Source organism: Penaeus vannamei, chromosome 28, assembly GCF_042767895.1.
Source record: "Penaeus vannamei isolate JL-2024 chromosome 28, ASM4276789v1, whole genome shotgun sequence".
NCBI lineage: Eukaryota > Metazoa > Arthropoda > Malacostraca > Decapoda > Penaeidae > Penaeus > Penaeus vannamei.
This window is the reverse complement of record NC_091576.1, coordinates 31956691-31973026: the sequence shown is the minus strand read 5'-3', so window position 1 is coordinate 31973026 and position 16336 is coordinate 31956691. Positions and strand designations below refer to the sequence as shown.

The 16336-nt window shown below is 48.5% G+C and overlaps 1 protein-coding gene across 1 annotated transcript in view; it reads right to left on the bottom strand.

Annotated features, from left to right (window-relative positions):
* Positions 1–15777, bottom strand: part of LOC138867194 (uncharacterized) — a 159109-nt gene extending 143332 nt beyond the window's left edge. Inside the window, exon 1 of the mRNA XM_070142019.1 lies at positions 12523–15777. Coding sequence (XP_069998120.1) covers positions 12523–15144 — 2622 coding nt within the window. The 5' untranslated portion in view covers positions 15145–15777. The remainder of the gene's footprint in view (positions 1–12522) is intronic.
* Between the last annotated feature and the right edge of the window lie 559 nt (positions 15778–16336).

Below are 16336 nucleotides of genomic sequence, written 5' to 3'. Positions count from 1 at the left end.
ATATATATATATATATATATATATATATATATATATATATATATATATATATATATATATATGTATATATCTATCTATATATATATTTTTTACTCATTTCACCTACCACTCTACCTACTCATTCAGCTCTCCGTCCTACTCTACTCGCCTTATCCATCACTCTCCCCTCATACTCATCTACCCCTCCTCCTATCCATCTACTTCTCCTCCCTTTTCCATGTCCCTTCGTACACATGTCTTTCTCCTCATACGCATCTTCCTTCCCGCCTATTCCCCATCTACCTCTCTTCCTATTCCTATTCATTCATCTTCCTTTCCCTCTTACTTATGTCTTTCCCTTCCAATTTGTCTACCTTCCCTCCTATTCATCTACTTTCCCTCCTACTCATCTCTTCCCCCTCACACTCATCTACGATCCCGCCTATTCATCTACCTCTCTTCCTATTCATCTACTTTTCCTCCTTCTTATCCACCTTTTCTCGTGCTCACGGGATTTCCCCAATACTTATCACCTTCCCACTTTATTCATCTATTTTCCCCTCTTACTCATCAAACTCCCAATCTACTCATCTACTTTATCCGTTTTCAGGTTTCCCCTTCCATTCATCCACCTCTTCATCTTGCCTTTCTACTTCCTCTTTTATTCATCACCTGTCTCTTCCTTTCCCTCTTTCCCTTTCACCCACTTTTTTCTATTGTCCTTCTACCTCTTTTATTTATCAACTGTCTCTTCCTTCCCTCCTTCCCTTTCACATCCTTTCATCAACTGTCTCTTCCTTCCCTTCTTTCTCTTTCCCCCACTTTTTCTCGTGTCCTTCTACTTCCTCTTTTATCCATCAACTGTCTCTCTCCTTCCTTCCTTCTTTCCCATTCACGCACTTTTTCTCTTGTCTTTCTACCTCGTTCTTTTATCCACCAACTGTCTCTTCCTTCCCTTCTTTCCCTTTCACATCCATGGCACTGATGCGTAATATCCTTCGCTTACTCCTGCCCATACCCCCCTGCCCCCTGCTCCCTGCCCCCTACCCATACCCCCTGCCCCCTACCCATACCCCCTGCCCCCTACCCATACCCCCCTGCCCCCTGCCCCCTGCCCTATACCCCCTGCCCCCTCTACCCATACACCTCCTGCTCCCCCTGCCCATACCCCCTACCCCCTGCTTCCTGTCCCCTGCCCCCTGCCCTTGCTCCCTACCCCCTGCCCATACCCCCCTGCCCCCTGCCCACCATACCCCCCTGCCCATACCCCCTGCCCCTGCTGCCCATACCCCCTACCCCATACCCCCTGACCCCCTGCTCCCTGCCCCCTGCCCCCTACCCATACCCCTCTGCCCTCTGCCCATACCCCCTGCTCCCTGCCCATACCCCCTGACCCCTGCCCCCTGCCCATACCCCCTGACCGCCTGCTCCCTACTCCATACCCCCTGCCCCCTGCCCCCTGCCCCCTACCCATACCCCCTGCCCCTTCCCATACCCCCTGACCCCTGCTCCCTGCCCTCTGCCACATACTCCCCTGCCCCCTACCCATACCCCCTGCCCCCTGCCCATACCCCCTGCTCCCTGCCCCATACCCCCTGCCCCCTGCTCCCTGTCTCCTGCTCCCTACCCATACCCCCTGCCTCCTGCCCATACCCCCTGACCCCTGCTCCCTGCCCCCTGCTCCCTACCCATACCCCCTGTCCTCTGCTGTCCCCTGCTCCATACCCCCTGCCCCCTGCCCATACTCCCCTACCCCCTGCCCATACCCCCCGCCCCTTGCCCCCCTACCCCCTGCCCATACCCCCCGCCCTTGCCCCCTGCCCCCTGCCCATACCCCCCTGCCCTCTGCCCATACCCCCTGCTCCCTGCCCCCTACCCCCTGCCCCCTGCCCATACCCCCGGGGGCACTGAGAGGGTTAATAGACCGAAACATCCACTTCTTTCACCTATTCCCCCTCGAACGTCTTGTCTTTTATGAGGCGCTGTTGGCAGCTGGCAGCGTTTGGTGGGATTACTGTGTGTTTTTTAAGCATCATTAACATTTTCCATTATTTTTGTTTTGAATTTTAAATTTCGTCTTCATTGTGATTATTTTCATTATTTATATTTTTTCGGATTTTTATTTCGTTATTTTCGTTTATTGTTATTTTCATTTTCTTATTTCAAGATTTTTATTATCATTATTTTCCTTTCTTATTTCAAGATTTTCATTATCATTATTTTCATTCATTATTCTTATTCTATTTTTTAATTTTATCATTTTCATTATCTTTATTTTTCTCTTTTTTATTTCATTATTTTCATTTATTCTATTTCATTATTTTCATTTCTTATTTCATTATTTTCATTATCATTATTTCACGATCCTTAATTCCATCCTCTATACCATCCTCCTTACGACACATATCGCTGACGTCATCCTCCAACCGCCGTCTTCACCATCCTTCTAATATCATCATCAGCTTGATCTATCCTATCCTCATCCTCATTATAATCTGTATCATCACCACCATCGTCATCACCATCACCGTCTTCCTCCTGCTCCTCCATCCTCATCATCACCACCACGAGAAGCAGCATCATCGTCTCAGACACCACAGCATCATTACTCTCTCACAGGCCTTGCGTTAGCTGTGATGAGGGGAGGGGAGAGTAGGGGAGGGGAAGGGAGGAGAGGGGAGAGAGGAGAAGGGAGGGGAGTAAAGAAAAAGGGAAGGGAGGGGAGGGGAGGAGAGAGGAGGGGAGAGGAGGGGAGGAGAGGAGAGGAGAGGGGAGAAGAGGAGAGGGAGGGGAAGGGAGGTGAGGAGAGGAGAAAGAGAGGAGAGGGGAGGGGAGGGGAGGAAAGGGGAGGGGAGAAGTGGAGAGGGAGGGGAAGGGAGGAAAAGGGAGGGGAGAGGGAGGAAAGGAGAAGAGAAGGGATAAGAGAGAGGGAGAAGGGAGGGGAGTAAAGGAAAGGGGAGGAGAGGAGAAAGGATGAGAGGGAAGAAAAGGGATGAGAGGGAGAAGAAGGAAGGGGAGGTGAGGAGAGAAGGGAGTAAAGATAAAGAGAAGGGAGGAGAAGAGAAGGGAGAGAGAGGGAGGAGAAGGGAGGATAGGGAGGAGAAGGGAGGGGGGAGGGAAGAAGAGGGAGAGGAGGGGAGGGAGATGCTACTCCATGGGAGGAAAAGAATGAGAGAAGACAAACCCCTCAGGGGTGAGTGGAGGGGAATGAGGGAAGGGAGAAGGGAGAGGGGAGGAGGAGGGAAGATACAGGGAAGAGGGGAGGAAGAAGGAAGAAGGTGGAGAGGAGTAGATAGAGGGATAGATGGTAAATGAGAGGAGGGTAGAGGGGAGGGAGGAGGGGAGAGGAAGGGAGAGGGAGAGAAGAGGGGAGAGGAGGGGAGAGGAGGGGAAAGGAGAGGAGAGAGAGGGGAGAGGAGGGGAGAGGCGGAGAGGAGGGGAGAGGAGGAGAGGAGGGGAGAGGAGGGGAGAGGAGGGGAGAGGAGAAATAGGGCATAAGAGGGAAGAAGACGTGTGTTGTTCTGAATAATTAATGTGATCTACAATTAACTGCCCTATTGTGGATCCGGCTTGACAACGCCTCTTGCCCTTACCCGGAGGTTCCCTTTCTGTCGCCTCCCTTTGTCTCTCTTTCACTTTCTCTCTCTCTCTGTCTCTGTCTCTCTCTCTGGATCTTTCTGTCTCTGTCTCTCTCTCTCTCTGGATCTTTCTCTCTCTCTGGATCTTTCTCTCTCTCTTTCTGGATCTTTCTCTCTCTCTCTCTGGATCTTTCTCTGTCTCTGTCTCTGTCTCTCTCTGGATCTTTCTCTCTCTCTTTCTGGATCTTTCTCTGTCTCTGTCTCTCTCTCTGGATCTTTCTCTCTCTCTCTCTCTTTCTGGATCTTTCTCTCTCTGTCTGTCTCTCTCTCTCTCTCTCTCTCTCTGGATCTTTCTCTCTTCCGTCCTCCCTCCCTCTCTCTCTCTCTCTCTGGATCTTTCTCTCTCTCTCTGTCTCTCTGGATCTTTCTCTGTCTGTCTGTCTGTCTGTCTGTCTCTGTCTCTGTCTCTGTCTCTGTCTCTCTCTCTCTCTCTCTGGATCCCTCTCTCTTTGTCGGTCTGTCTCGCTATCTCTCTCTCTCTCTCTCTCTCTCTCTCTCTCTCTCTCTCTCTCTCTTTCTCTCTGCTCTCGCTCTCTCTCTCTGTTTCCCCCCTCCCTCCTTTCCACTTCTCTCCCTCCATCTCTCTCTCTCTCTCTCTCTCTCTCTCTCTCTCTCTCTCTCTCTCTCTCTTTCTCTCTCTCTCTCTCTCTCTCTCTCTCTCTCTCTCTCTCTCTCTTTCTCTGTCTCTCTCTCTCTGTCACTCTCTACCTATCTATCTCTCCTCCCTCCCCTCCCTCCCTCCCTCCCTCCCCCCCCCCTCTTCTCTCTATTTCTCTCTCTGTCTCTGTCTCTCTCTCTCTCTCTCTCTCTCTCTCTCTCTCTCTCTCTTCTCTCTCTCTCTCTCTCTCTCTCTCTCTCTCTCTCTCTCTCTCTCTCTCTCTCTCTCTCTCTCTCTCTCTCTCTCTTTCTCTCTCTCTCTCCTCGGACGTTGATATGAAGATATGATGTTACATTAGCATAAATAATTTGATTGAAATACAAATCTTTTTCATAAGTATTTAACTGTTGTTCTAGTTGAATAAAAGAACCCTTAAAACATGGGAAAATATATGTTTACCTCCCCATTATACCATTTGTTTTAGTCTATGGTTCACATATATTTCCTTCATAATGATAAAGAAGATCCATTTATTTCACTCATCTATTCCCACAAATGTTAATAGCTTTTGAAAGAGAGGAGGGGAGGAGAGGAAAAGGAAAGGGAGAAGAAGGGAGGGGAGGGAGGAAAAAGGAGGGGAGGGAAGAGAAGGGAGGGGAGGGAGGAGAAGGGAGGAGAGGGAGAAGAAGGGAGTGAGTGTGTCTCCTCATAGCTCTATTAACACCGTCTAATGAGTTAATAGACTCCATTCCTCCGCGACAAATTTGACAAGCTCAAGAAAAAAAGGAAAGAAAGAAAATACAATAAAAAAAGGAAGCATTATGTATACCCTTGACGTTTCGAGTCTGGTTATACTCCACTCCGGAAGGTAGCATATTTCGTGGTTTCCTTAAAAAAAGACCGTGACATGAGTACAGGACAGTTGTGCCATGCCTCGTATGCCGCTGGATTGAGGAGATGGGTGAGATGTAAAGATAAACAACTGAATAGATAGAATAAACTAAGAAAACGTCACTTGAAAAAAACTAAAATCATCGACGAATCTTGAAACGTAAATGAAACGCGCACGAGGTTATCAGTAAAAAAAAAGAAAAAAAAAAAAAAAAAAAAGACGAATTTTGAAACGAAAATGAAACGAGGTTATCAGCGAAAAAAAAGAAAAGAAACTGAAATCATCGACGAATCTTGAAACGAAAATGAAACGAGGTTATCAGTAAAAAAAATATTGATTAATGATAGGTCAACTGAGTCCGGTTTTGAGACATGATCCTCTGCTGGCGAAGGATGGACATGGCTGCGTATATGTGTGTATTTGACAGGAGGATTAGTTGAAGATAAAGAAGGTTTCATACTTAATTCAATATGTATCTTTTCGAAATAGAGATGATACGTACTGTACGTACCTTATCAGCAACCTTAAATTTGAGATTCCTCTTATGAAAACAAAATTTATCCATCAACCTTTTTTTGAAAAAGTCCTCTTTGGAAAATAAAATTCACTCATCATTAAACCCTCATTTAAAAGTCTTTATATAAAAATAAAGATCACATTAAGCTTTAAACTGCAAGGCCCCTCATAAAAAAAAATATATATATATCACTTCACCGAAAAGTCCTCTTATAGAAATAGAATTCATACATTCATATATTTTCTTAATCTTCAGATCAATTAACATGACAATTCACTCAATATGCATGACAGTGACTTCACCATGATCCCTCTCCTTGACCTGGGTTGACACCGTTGATCATCTGCAATATAGTGACACCGTTGCAACATTCGTGTCATGGTTTACGACGGCTAAACGCTCGCTTCAGATCTTGCAAGGGATAATTCGTATGTCATGAGACAGCTGCAACAGGACATAACCTTGACATATGCAAAGGTGGAGCATTGTCCTTGCACGAAATTCAGAGGTGGAGAATTGGAGCATGTGGAATTTAGAAGTAAAGTTCAGTCGCTGTTGGGAGGTCAGAGGTGGAATATTGTCATTGTAGGCGATTCGGAGGTGGAATATTGGAGCATGTGGAATTCAGAGGTAAAGTTCAGTCGCTGTTGGGAGGTCAGAGGTGGAGCATTGTTGCTTCAGGGAATTCAAATGTGGAATATTGTCCTTGCACGAAATTCAGAGGTGGAGTATTGGAGCATGTGGAATGCAGAGGTAAAGTTCTGTCGCTGTAGGGAGTTCAAATGTGGAATATTGTCATTGTAGGCGATTCAGAGGTTGAGCTTTGTCACTGTAAGGAATTCAAGATTGGAGCATTAACACTGTGGGAACTTCAAAAATAAAGTTTTGCCAGCGCAGGGTACTCAAAATTGGAGCATTAACACTGTAGGGACTTCAAAAATAGAGTTTTGTCACTACAGGGGATTCAAAACTGGAGCATTAACACTGTAGGGGGTTCAAAGGTGGACCAATTTCACCATAGCGAATTCTATAGTGTAAGATAGTCACAGTAGGGAATTCAGAGATGGAGTTTGGTCACTGTAGCGAAATCAGAGGTGGAGTGTTGTCACTGTAGAGAAATTCGGTGTAATTGTATTTCTCTTATAAATATCTCTAATATGAAAATATGGTGTTGTTGGAGTGTTATGGTGTCTCTTTTGGGTCTTTTTATCAACGTCCGGAAACGAGGTATAAGAATAAAAGGAAGAAAAGTTAATAGAGGAAGATGAGGATGAAGAGGATAAGGAACAGGATGAGGAGGAAGGGGAGAAGGAAGAAGAAAAAGAAGAAAAGAAGAAGAGTAAGATGTAATGATAGTAGCACACGCAAAAAAAGAGATAGAAAATAGAAATCAACAAAATGATAAAGAAATAAAAAAATAGCTAAGAAAGAAAAGAAAAGCTAAATTTTCCCTAATATTTCAAGAATAAGAAAACGTCAGAAAAGAATAATGTTAAATGATAATAATAATAATAATGATGATGATGATGATGATGATTGATGATTGATGATGATGATGATGATGATGATGATGATGATGATGATGATGATGATAATGATGATAATGATGATGATGATGATGATGATGATGATGATGATGATGATGATGATGATGATGATGATGATGATGATGATGATGATGATGATGATGATGGTAATGATTATAATGATGATGATGATGATGATGATTATAATGATAATGATGATGATGATGATGATGATAATAATGATGATGATGATGATGATGATGATGATGATGATGATGATGATGATGATGATGATGATGATGATGATGATGATGATGATGATGTTGATGATGATGATGATAATAATAATAATAATAATAATAAAATCATAAACCGTAAAAGCGACACACACAAAAAAAAGAAAATAAAACCCCATCTGACTTGGCAAACGCCCACGACCTCCGATGATTCACAAACCATTCTAACAAAACGTTTCCAGCTAACGACTCCGGAAGCTTCGCATACCTCGGGCCATGGGCGACCCTCCGAACGTTTCCTTCCAGAATGGCGCAAACGTTTTCCCAAAATGATCCGCTCAAACGGCGGGAAATTGCGGTAATAAGAACAGGAGGAGAATGGGGAGGGAGGTGGGTAGGTAGGTAGGGGGAAGGTAGATAGGGAAGGGGAAGGAAGGCAGGCAGGCAGGCAGATAGGAGGTGGAGGTAGGAGGGAGGGGAGGAGGAATAGGAGGAGGAGGAAGAAGAGGAGGGAGGCAGGGAGGGAGAGAGGGAGAGAGGGAGGGACGGAAAAAAGGTAGATTGGGAAGGAGGAAGGAAGGCAGGCAGATAGGAGGTGGAGGTAGGAGGGAGGGGAGGTGGAATAGGAGGAGGAGGAAGAAGAGGAGGGAGGGAAGGAGGGAGAGAGGGAGGGACGGAAAAAAGGTAGATTGGGAAGGAGGAAGGAAGGCAGGCAGCATGGGCTGGGAGGAGGTGGAGAGGTAGGAGGGAGAAAAGGTGGAATAGGAGGAGGAGGAAGAAGAGGAAGAAGTGAGGGAGGGAGGCAGTGGGAGGGAGAGAGGGAGGGACGGAGAAAGGGTAGAAGGAGAAGGAAGAGGAGGAGAAGGAGAAGAAGAACTTCAGGAGGTGAAAGTAGAGGAAGAGGAGGAGGAGGCCCCAGCAGGAAGAGGAGAACAATAAGAGTAAGAACAATAAAAGAAGGAGGAGGAGAGAGAGGAAAGGAGGTAGGATTAAAAATGTGCGGAAGAAGAGGAGGTGGTCGAAGGGAGGATAAAATGTGGACAAAAAGAATGAGGAAATGAAATTAAAGTAGAGGGAGGGGAGGATTCGGTTCGAAAGAGAGAGAGAGAGAGAGAGAGAGAGAGAGAGAGAGAGAGAGAGAGAGAGAGAGAGAGAGAGAGAGAGAGAGAGAGAGAGAGAGAGAGAGAGAGAGAGAGAGAGAGAGAGAGAGAGAGAGAAAGACACGCAGAAGGACAAAGAGAATGAAGTGGACGATGAATCAATGAGAAGGCGACACGTAGAAGACAAAAGGAGAGGAAAAAGGAAAAAAGAAGAAGGGGATTTAGAAGAAAAAAAATATGAGAAAATAATGAGAGTCAAGAAGAAAAAGTGGGAAGAGGAGAATGGAAAATAGAAAGGAGATGGATGATAAAAAAGGCTGAAAGGAAAAGGGGAAAAAGAAAGAAAATATAATTAAAGTATGATAGATTGTATAAGAGAAATTAACAGCGGGGAATATACACAAAAGACAAACTAGGATAAACGAACTTAGAACGAAAACGAAATTACAAGAGAGAACGAGAGAGAGAGAGAGAGAGAGAGAGAGAGAGAGAGAGAGAGAGAGAGAGAGAGAGAGAGAGAGAGAGAGAGAGAGAGAGAGAGAGAGAGAGAGAGAGAGAGAGAGAAAGAGAGAGATAGTGAATGAGTGAGAGAGAGAGAGAATCAGTAAGTGAGTGAGAGAGAGAGACAGAGAGAGAGAGAGAAAGAGAGAGAGAGAGAGAGAGAGAGAGAGAGAGAGAGAGAGAGAGAGAGAGAGAGAGAAAGAGAGAGAGAGAGAGAGAGAGAGAGAGAGAGAGAGAGAGAGAGAGAGAGAGAGAGATAGAGAGATATATATATAGAGAGAGTGAGAGAAAGAGAAAGAAAGAAAAAAACGAGAGAAAAAGAGAAAAAAAGAGAGAGAAAGAAAACTGAAAATACTTAAAACGAAAGACCAAATAACAAAGCCCAAGGAACTCATCTCAAGTCCAGCTATAAACATGTTTTCTTCCCATGATAATAACCACACAACCGACCGTGTCATTAATAATATCATTAGTAAGTGTAATTACGTTCATAATTACGAGAAAGGGAATTACAGTTTTCATCATCAAACGTCCCTTTGAGCTGCAAAAACAACACATATTAAATAGGGGAATGATAATATAAGAATGGTGATCACTATGCCTAAGTGAAAAGGAAAACGGAAAGTTCAAAGAAAACGTAAATATAAGGGGAAACTACGATAACATGAAAAAAACAACAACAACATAAAAAGCAAGAACGAAAGAAAGATTGAAAAACAAACAAACAAACAAATATATAAGCAACTTTGTGATTATATATTCGTCAATTCGTCAACATGATTAATAGCCTGACTTACCCAATCAACCCGCCCCCCCTCTGTCTCTGGCCCCTCCCCTCCCCCTCCTACCCCCTTCCCTCCCCACGTATCCATCTTAACCCATGGATTATTTCAATCCTTTTTTCCCCTCTTCCTTTGGATAGCAGTCCCTCTTATCCACTCCAGCTCCTTTCCCTCTTAGTCCCTGGCTCCTCGACCTTTATCTGTTTCTCCTTTCGTCTTATCTTCCTTCACTTCTTCTTCCTTCCTTCCTTTCGCTTCCTCACTCTCCCCTCATGGTCGCTTCTTCTTTTCCCTCTTACTATCTGGATACCCAGCCTTCCCCTCTTCCTTTCCTTTATCTTGAAATCTGTGCTCCTCTTCCCTCTGTTTACTCCCTCGCTTTTCTCATCCTAACTTATCCTCTCGTCTTCTCATCCTTCCCTCGCCTCACCCCAACTTAACCTCTCGTCCTTCTCGTCCTTTCATCCCTCTCTCCCTTCGTCCTTTCTTCTCCTGCTCCCACTTACTCCCTCTTCTTTCTGCCTGCCTCTCCTCACCCTTCCTTCCTCCCCAACCTTAACCCTCTTCCTCCTTAAACTTCCCTCCCCTCACCGCCACTTATCCTCTTGTCCTCTCCTCCCTTTCCTCCCCTCACCCCTACTCATCCCGCCCTCCCTCCCCTCGCCCCCACTTACCCCCTCGTACTCTTCTCCCTTCCTCTCCTCACCCTTCTCTCCCCGTCATCCCTACTCACCCCTTCCTCTCTCCCTCCCTCTCTCTCCCCAATCTTCCGTCTCCTCAACCCTATTCATCCCTCTCTCCTTCCCCCTTCCCTCCCTTCATCCCTACTCACCCCCTCTTCCTCTCCTCCCTTCCTCTCCCCACTCTTCCGTCCCCTCACTCAGCCCTCCCTCCTTTCATCCCTCCCTCCCTCCCTTCACCCACTCTCCCCTCACCCTCCCTGTCCTCCTCACCCTCCCCGTCCTCCTCGCCCTCAACCCCCTTCCCTCCTCAACCCCTCCTCCCTCCCTTCGGCTTTCTCTCAAGGGTCTGCTCCAGTTTATTGGGTGCAAACAGATCGGGATGCCATGATAAGCAATGACTGTCCCAATTAGAGATAATGAGGGCAAGGCTAGGGTTGCATTCGGCATTCACGGCATGTTTTGTATCGCCTGGGAGGACCTGCATGCTGTTTGGGGAGCGTCTGTGTGTCCGTGTGTTTGTTTTTGTCACTCTATCTGTATTTGTCATCTGTCTGTCTATCCGTGTGTTTGTTTTGTCACTCTATCTGTATTTGTCATTTGTCTGTCTATCCGTGTGTTTGTTTTGTCACTTTCTGTCTGTATTTGTCATCTGTCTGTTTCTGTTCCTCTTGTGTTTTATGATCTTTTTCTTGTCTGTCTGGTTGGCTGTATAAGTGATGGTTAAAACGTTGTGCTCTTTCTAATGAGGTCAGTAGATGGTTTGGTAGTAGATATTCATGTCTGTGAATCTGTGTCTGTTTGTCTGTATTTTTCCCTTTCTATCTGTGTATCTGTGTTGTTGCATTCTAAATTGTAGAGGGATAGATCAGCAGATATAAAATAGATATGAATTTATCATTTATTTCACCTTCTTAATAGGTCTGCTTTACTGTACTAGATTGTTCTATCGAAATATAACTTTGATCATTAAAACAATCTTGTACGTGCCGCCACGAACACAACAACTGCTGCAACTATACTTAATCCCACTTAAAGATTAGAGAAGAAGAAGAAAAAAGTGTTCTGTATTCACTCTCCACTTTTGCTCTTGTTTTTCTTCTTTTGTCTCTTGCTTGTTTCCCTTTTCTCTTAAGAATTACATTTTCTTTAATTTTGTTCTTATACCATATTCCGCTTAATCATACACTTTTTCATTATCTAATTCAACATGTGTAAAGAATATTGCCTTTGTAATGTTTAATATGATGTGAAAAAAGACCAAGGAGGGGAAAAAATAGGTACACAACTCTACGGATAATACACGCCGTATTTAACTACAATTTTGAATAGAAAGAGAAAAAAATGAAAGAAAGAAGGAAAAAATATAAATATAACCCCGGGGTCTCTCTTGGTCGTGGCGGACGTGTCTTCGTGTCCCAACCTTGGAATACGTGCGTGCGTGCGGGCGCGTAACTGCCCGTGCTTTCGAGGGAATTAGAATGTTCCTGCAAGCATTTACGTCACGCGGAAAGGATCCCCCCCCTCCCTCTCTCCCTTTCCCGGCCGAAAATTGCAAATGGCGCCATTATCACAACCTTTTTATTTTCTTATTTTATCTCTATTCTCTCTTTCTTTCTCTTTCTCTAATGGCGGATAATGCGGGTCGAGGAGAATGTGCACTTCCCGGGTTTTGTGGCGCCGCTGTGGCTCTCGGGTCCGAAGTGCGCTTGCGACGGACCGCGGAGGGCCTCCTGACGCTGCGATGTGTGGTACATATATACATACATACATATATATATATATATATATATATATATATATATATATATATATATATATATATATATATATATATGTATGTATGTATATATATACGCACACACACACACATACATATACATATGTATTCACACATATATATGTACTTTTTTATGTTTATATTATACTCTTTTATATTCTATATGCACTTTTATACATCCTTATGCATATAAACAGGCACTCATGTTCCCCTTCCCCTTTCGCCGGAGTGCAAGAGGCCCCGCGTCACTTCCCCCCAAAAGCTCGCGAGGCAGACTGAGCAAGCGCCCTTACCTGGATCCCGAAGATGAGGAGGACGTGGGCCGAGGCCAGGGACGTGGCGAGGTTGGTCGCGAGCGTGGCGTGCTGGCTGTGGTGGGCGCGGGCGAGGGCGTCGGCGGCCGAGGGCACGGCGCGGTGGGCGGGGCCGTCTCGGGCCACCTGCACGGAGATGGTCACCACGAGCGCCATGATCGCCAGGAGAGAGCCTCCCCGAATGACCCACACGCCCTCGGGCCATCCCGGCGGGGAGCCTGGGCCGCCCGTGTCTCCCCAGTACACCGAATACACCTGAGGGTTCGTGTGGGAGTTATTGGAGTGGGGAGTGAGCGAATCCCACAGGGTGGGTCCTCCCCAAACGTCCCAGTGGCCACCTGGAACCACAGTCACGTACTCCACGCGCTCGCCTGGCCCTGGCCACGAGGACGCCCTCAGGTCCGCCTTCCCGAGGGCGGGCCGCACTTCTGCACGCGTCCGGTCACTGGTCGCGCCGCCCGCAGCCTTCGGAGTCTCCTGATCTTTGGTCGTTCTCGGTTTCTCCTTCTGAGAGTCGGGCGGCTGGCGATCTCCGCTCTCGTAGGGCGGCGCGTCGTCGCTGTCACTGTGTCTCTCGGTCTTCTTGTCGCCTCGAGAGGGCCCGGCGTGCCTCCAGTCGTCGTCCCACTGATTCGGCAGAGGAGGAATCAGCTCCTCGCTGAACACACTCGAGAGGGTGGTGGACTTGGGCAAGTTCTTCTCTCTCCTCTCCTCATCCTCCTCCTCCAGCAGGGGGTTTTGCTCCTCGACTTCGTCAAGAAGCTCAACCGGGAAGACCCTCGTCGGGGCGGCCGTCGGTCTCCTTGGAGGACTCCCTCGGCCGGGCATTTCTCTTTGGTAGTGCAGTCTGCTTTCGGGGCCAGCCTCGTCGACGGGCAAGTCAAAGATGCTTGCGTCGACATCCACTTCCTTCTCTGCTTCGGCGTTCACTTGCTGTGTTTGTTTGGTTTTATTTGCTTCAGGATAGAGGGTGCTACTTCTGCTGTGAATTCTGAGGGTGGGAAGGGGAAGGGGGTCGTTTGTTGCGGATAAAGAAGTCCTCTCTGAATTACGTAGAGTGACGTCACTGCTACCAGACGTCTTCTGCTGTGTTTTTAGGTCTGTCTGCATTTTACTTCTGCTGCGCTCTGCTGTTGAGGGCTTGACAGTCGCACTCCCCGCCTGACGGGAGAGTTTACTCTCTAAGTCATCCTGTGGGACTCGCGTCTTGTCTGGAGTCTCTTCTTTCCCATCTGTCTTTTCCTTTCTTTCCGGAGCTTCGTCTCCTCCTGCATGGTTCCCACCTCCTTTATCCTCCATTTTCCCTCGTTCTCTTTTACTTGCGGAGGCTTCGGGCCGCGGGTCGCGAAGGCGCAAGCGGGGCGGCGGCTCCTCGGCCTTTGATGCCGACGCTTTTGCTTCGGGAGATAACTTGTCCTGCGGGTTCACGCGACGCAAAAGCCCCCGTCTCCTCGAGGACGTTTCCGAGCCGCTGGAGCTGCTTCGCTGGCCCTCGCCCGCGTTGGTAACAACGACTCGCCCTCTCGCCGGGTCCACCTCCGTTCTGGTCACACTGAATCCGTTTATTGGGTCCACTTCCTCCGTTTTCGTCACGCTGAACCCGCCGAAATCACCTGTTTTCGTAACCTTAAAGTCAATGGGCGTCCTCCGGCCCTCACGCCCGGCTTCATATCGGTCCGCGACGCTCATTTCAGCCGGAAACGGCTCACTCGGCCCGCCGTATTTCGCCGGGATTGCCGTGTTGCCATCCCCGCCGTTTCTTCTTCCTTTCGCGTCTCCCATCACATCCTTCTCCTGTGCCCCGGGTTTGGTTCTAAGCTCGGTCTGGGAGGCTGTGGACTTTGATCTGTCAGGCGTGTGAGCTGGGGGCTGGCTGGGGCGGCCCCTTCCCTCCTCCCCTTCCTCTCCTCCTCCTTCTGCTCCTCTACGGAGAGTCGGAAGAGAGGAATTAGAGTCATTTGCGAAATGCTCGGTTTTGCCGACTGATTTTCGATTTTCTGGAGTGGTGGCCGTCGGCACGGGGGTCGAGGCGGACGGAGCCCCGTCGCTGTCACGGTCACCCTTCCCTTCACCGTCGCCGCCGCCGCCGGGGTATCTCCTGCGCCTCCGTCTGATCTTCATCCAGGGCGGAGCGTTCGCCCTCGCGCGCGACGGCTCGTGGTTCATCTTCTTCCACTCGTCGCCGTCGCCCGCGCCCCAGATCCTCGCCAGCTGCGGGCTGATGAAGGACCTCACTCCCTTCGTCAGCCTGACCGCCGCTGCCGGGTGCGGCGACGGGGTCATGGGGAAGCCCTTGTCCCCGTCGCTTCGTCCTGGTGTGAGGCCTCCCGTCGGCATCGGAGAAGGCAGCGGGCGTTCGGTTCTGGTCGGGCGGGTCGGCTCCCCAGGGGCGTCGAGATTCTGGCGCGGTAAGCTCTCCGGCGTCGGGGGCGTGGCCAGGGTCCGGAGTTGCCCCTCAAGGAGGCTCTCCTCGCCGGGCGTCGCGACCAGTCTCTGGGGTCGAGAGGTCGTGGGGGAAGGGGAGGTCGTGGAGGTCGTAGAGGTCGGGGAGGGTGTAGAGGTCGTAGGGGTCATGGAGGTCGTGGAGATCGTAGAGGTCATGGAGGTCGTGGAGGTCGCGGTGGGCGTGAGGGTCGTAGAGGGCGTCGAAAGCGGCGACGTGGCGGAGCTTCGCGCGGTCGAGGCGCCCTCGCCGCTCGCAGGAACCGAACCGAGGCCTATCGTCGTGGGCGTCTCTGTGTTGCTCCTTCTACTCGAAACCGCGGGCGTAAGGGCTGGCCGCAGAGTAGTGGGCGTGACGCTGGACGTCGCGGGCGTAGCGGCGACGGAAGAAGTGGAGGTGTGGGCGGCTTCCTCGCCCAGAGACCCGTGAGCAACTTGTGTGTGAAGAGGTGGCAGCGAAGACAATCTTCTCCGCTCATGTGTTTCTGTCGCCACGCTTGGAGGCTTCGGGCTTCCTGCAGCGCCTTCGACGTCCCCCTCGCGGCCCTCGCTCGCCCTCGTCGCGCCGCGGCGCCTCTCCTCTCTCGCTGATTCCGCCAATCTGGGCGCCGTCTCTCTCCCCCCCTCCTGCACGGCGCCCCCCTGCCCCCCTCCCCCAGCGCCCGGGGGGTCTGGAGGGGCCGGGCTGAGCCTCGGGAAGGGGTCGTCCTCGGGGGAGGGCTGGTCTGACGGGGGCGCCGACGACACGGTGTGGAGGAGGGGGGAGCTGGTCAGCCGCACCTCGCCCAAGCTGCTTCCTGGAGGAGGGAGAGAGAAAGAGGGTTAGCGCGAAGGGTCTGTGAAAGGGCGGAGGAAGGGGACTTTGTGGAAAGGAAACTGCTAAAGAGAGAGACAGAGAGAGAGAGAACGAAATAGATGGATAGATAGATAAATATATATATATATATATATATATATATATATATATATATATATATATATATATATATATATATATATATATATATATAGATAGAGAGAGATAAAGAGAGAGAGAGAAATAGAGAGTGAGAGGAAAGAGAGAGAAAGAGACAAAAGCCGAATAAATAATGAAAAAAAAGACCGTATGAATGAATAATGAACTAAAGACCCCCCGTCCTCCTACCCCTCCCCCCCTCCAAAAAAAAAGAAAAAAAAATTAGCTTAGGAAGGTCTCTGAGATTGGGAATTTGAGCTTAACCTCGATCTCGCTTGGAGGGTGACATGACAGTGATGACAAATAGACCAATCTCCACACGCGCCCGAGGGAGAGAGATGGGCGTTCGAGGCGTACTCACATACATCTCAAGTTGCTCCATCGTCACTTCTTTGT